At 44.6% G+C, this 2,880-nt stretch overlaps 1 protein-coding gene across 1 annotated transcript; it reads left to right on the top strand.

Annotated features, from left to right (window-relative positions):
* Positions 1 to 773: 773 nt before the first annotated feature.
* On the top strand, positions 774 to 1,415 carry LOC133297889 (uncharacterized). Its single transcript, XM_061497117.1, has one exon. It carries the CDS (start codon positions 774 to 776, stop codon positions 1,413 to 1,415), a length of 642 nt encoding a protein of 213 aa, XP_061353101.1.
* The last annotated feature ends 1,465 nt before the right edge of the window (positions 1,416 to 2,880 follow it).

Raw genomic sequence — 2,880 nt, 5'->3', positions numbered from 1 at the left:
GTGGTAACCCCCCATCGTCATGCGCTGACATTGCCAGACACAGGGGCTGCATAACTGTTATCATAGCAGTATCATCCACCCCTAACTGATCCCAAGGAGGGTTGACCCCCTCTCACCAACCCACATAGGACAGGCATCTGATTCCCCTTTAAATACCCCTCCCCAACACAGTTAGATCGCCACGTAGCAATGTGTGAGGTTCAAGCACAAAACTTAGCCCCAGCTCAACCCCCACCGCCAGGAGTCCATTACGGAATGCCATTTCCAGTTACAGTCCCCCAAACAGTTCCACCCGCCATATATCAACAGCCGCCCCAAAGCCAACCTGTTGTTATGTATAACGACCTTAGAATGCCAGTGGTCACCAGATATCCCTCTGGACCCTACACCCACCACATTAGTGCCCCTTATCCTATACCGCCCACAGCTGCCGGAGTTCCATTCCATGGTTACGCAGTACCACCGCATAACGCAGCTATTCCCCAACCTCAAGGATCATATATGATCCTGCCTCCACCCCAACAAGGCATTCATCACGCCCTAGCTCTTTCATTCTCAGTAGAAGCCCCTCAAGCACTCCGTGTACCGCCTGACACACACGCGTATAACCTAAACACGCATGCCACACCCGTCAACACCTCTGGACGCAATAAACTGCTAACTGACAACCTTTGCCTAACCCCAATACCTTTGGGTTTTAAAGCCCTTCCAATATTACTACCTACGTAGGCGATACTGACCCTTTTGAATGGGTTCAAAAGTTTGAAGCGGCAATGACCCTCCATGGTGAAACAGACTTCCTCATGTGTAGGACGTTTCCTACACTTCTGGGCGGGAGAGCGTTGGCGTGGTACACTACCTTGCCAACTGGGAGTATTGCTTCCTGGGATGATTTGGCTAGCAAGTTTCAAACTCATTTCGTGACAAGTCGCCCAATGCCCAAATCTGTCCACTCTCTTGAGAAAATCCGCCAGCAATCTGGGGAGTCTCTCAGATCTTTTTTAGACCGTTTCGGCAAGGAGGCTTTGTTGGTTCAGGGTCTTGATCCTAAAGTGAAGGTACATATATTCTTGTCAGGTTTGAGACAAGGAGCTTTCGCCTATGAACTCGCCCGCCATGGAATAATCGACTTGGAGGAGGTCAAGAAAAAAGCCCAAGAGTTCATGCGGATCGAAGAATATAAAGGGAGCAGATCTGATGACGGGCACAACCGAGACAAAAAAGCCAGCAAAACTAAAGACCAAGATGAAGAGGATAGAAAAACTCATAAGTCCTCCAGATACACGGGTTGCCCTTTAGGGCGTCGCTCCTCAGGACGTCAGTCACACAGCGTGCTGCAAACTGAGTATAAGGAAGAGCATAAGACCAACCCCCAACGCCAAGAATCAGCTAGGTGTAAGAACCCGTACCGTTAATTAAGGAAGTTAATTAATTAATTATGTAGGAAATAATTCCATAATTGACCCTAATAATTATAGTAAGTGAGTAATAATGTTGAAAGTGGCTTTTCGGACGAAAAGCGCAGATACCGGTTCTGCTACTCAGTATAAATGTGTATCGATGAAGTATCCCGGAAAATTATGAAAAGTGTGTATATGTCACTAGAATAATACATAGGACTTGTAAAACAAGTTTCAAGTCACAATAATGAGAACTGGTGCCAGAACTGATACTGGCTATGGAAAAGCGCGTACCGGAAAGGTGCTGCGAAAAATAAAATAAAAATATGAAAAGTCTTGTAAAATTGAGTAGGTTCACGATCCTTAGTTTGGTATTAAAATGCTAAGCGTAGCATTTAGCGCTAATACAGTGCGATTAAGGCTTAAGTGGCCTATATAAGGCCTTGGCACACACATCTAGGTCAGAATTTACAACTCTACGTGCCTCCATTTCTGATACTTGGGCTCTTCATGCTGCCACCCTCTTTTTCCCGTGAAACTCTACCAAGCTGTCACATTTTCCTCTAGTTTCTTCACTAAAACACTTGGGTGAGTGAGAACTACCTTGGTGAGTGTGTAGTGAGCTCCATTTCTGGGTTGTGGTGGCTGTGTGAGGTGAGTGGTGGGCTGACTTCATTGTTGGGATGGTTTGAGAGCTTGTGTCTTGTTGGTGTTGGTCCAAGAAGCCATTTTTGGTGAGAAAGAACCTTTGTGGTGTGCCATTTTCGTGCACTTGAAAGTCATTTTGAGCTTGTGGTATGACCATCACCTTTGTTCTTGAGTTTAATGATTAAAAATGGAACCTTGATGCATGTAACATGCTAAAGATCATAACCTAAGGTTGGGTAATGTTAAACACACCTTAAATCGCATGTTTGAGCTTCTGTATGCATGAAATGAAACACCTTTGGGAAGGGTATCTCTCGAAATGCAGAACTGCATTCTGTCGCGAAATATCCGGATATGAATATCCGGATATTGATATCCGGATATGGGGATCTGAATATTCAGATATTGATATCCGGATATTGGAAGAGAGATATCCGGATATTGATATCCGGATATGCCCACGACATATATCCGGATATTATGGGTTTTCGTGAACAGTGAAGGTACTGTTCATACAGAACTGAGTTATGGGTTCGTGGACCCTATGTTGATGAAGTTGAACTTCTGTAATGATTAATGTAAGTCAGAATCTAAGTGATTAAGGGCTTGTGGCTTTGTGAGAAGCCTAAAGACGTAAAACGTAAAGGAAATGTGTTGTCTTTGTGTCTTATGCCTGTTAAGCATGATTATTGATATATTGTTGGTCCGAAACATATTGTGATTCTGCTGTGTTTGGGGTTTGAGCTAGTGTGGACTCTTGGCATTGGATATTTAGCTTGTAAGGTAAGCTTTCGTGTCCTCGGTTTAGCCATTGTTGGTTCCACCATGTCCC

This window comes from Gastrolobium bilobum, unplaced genomic scaffold, assembly GCF_033153095.1.
Source record: "Gastrolobium bilobum isolate Gb01-03AN ecotype WA unplaced genomic scaffold, APGP_CSIRO_Gbil_v1 utg19092, whole genome shotgun sequence".
Lineage (NCBI taxonomy): Eukaryota > Viridiplantae > Streptophyta > Magnoliopsida > Fabales > Fabaceae > Gastrolobium > Gastrolobium bilobum.
This window is presented reverse-complemented; position numbering and strand designations above follow the sequence as displayed.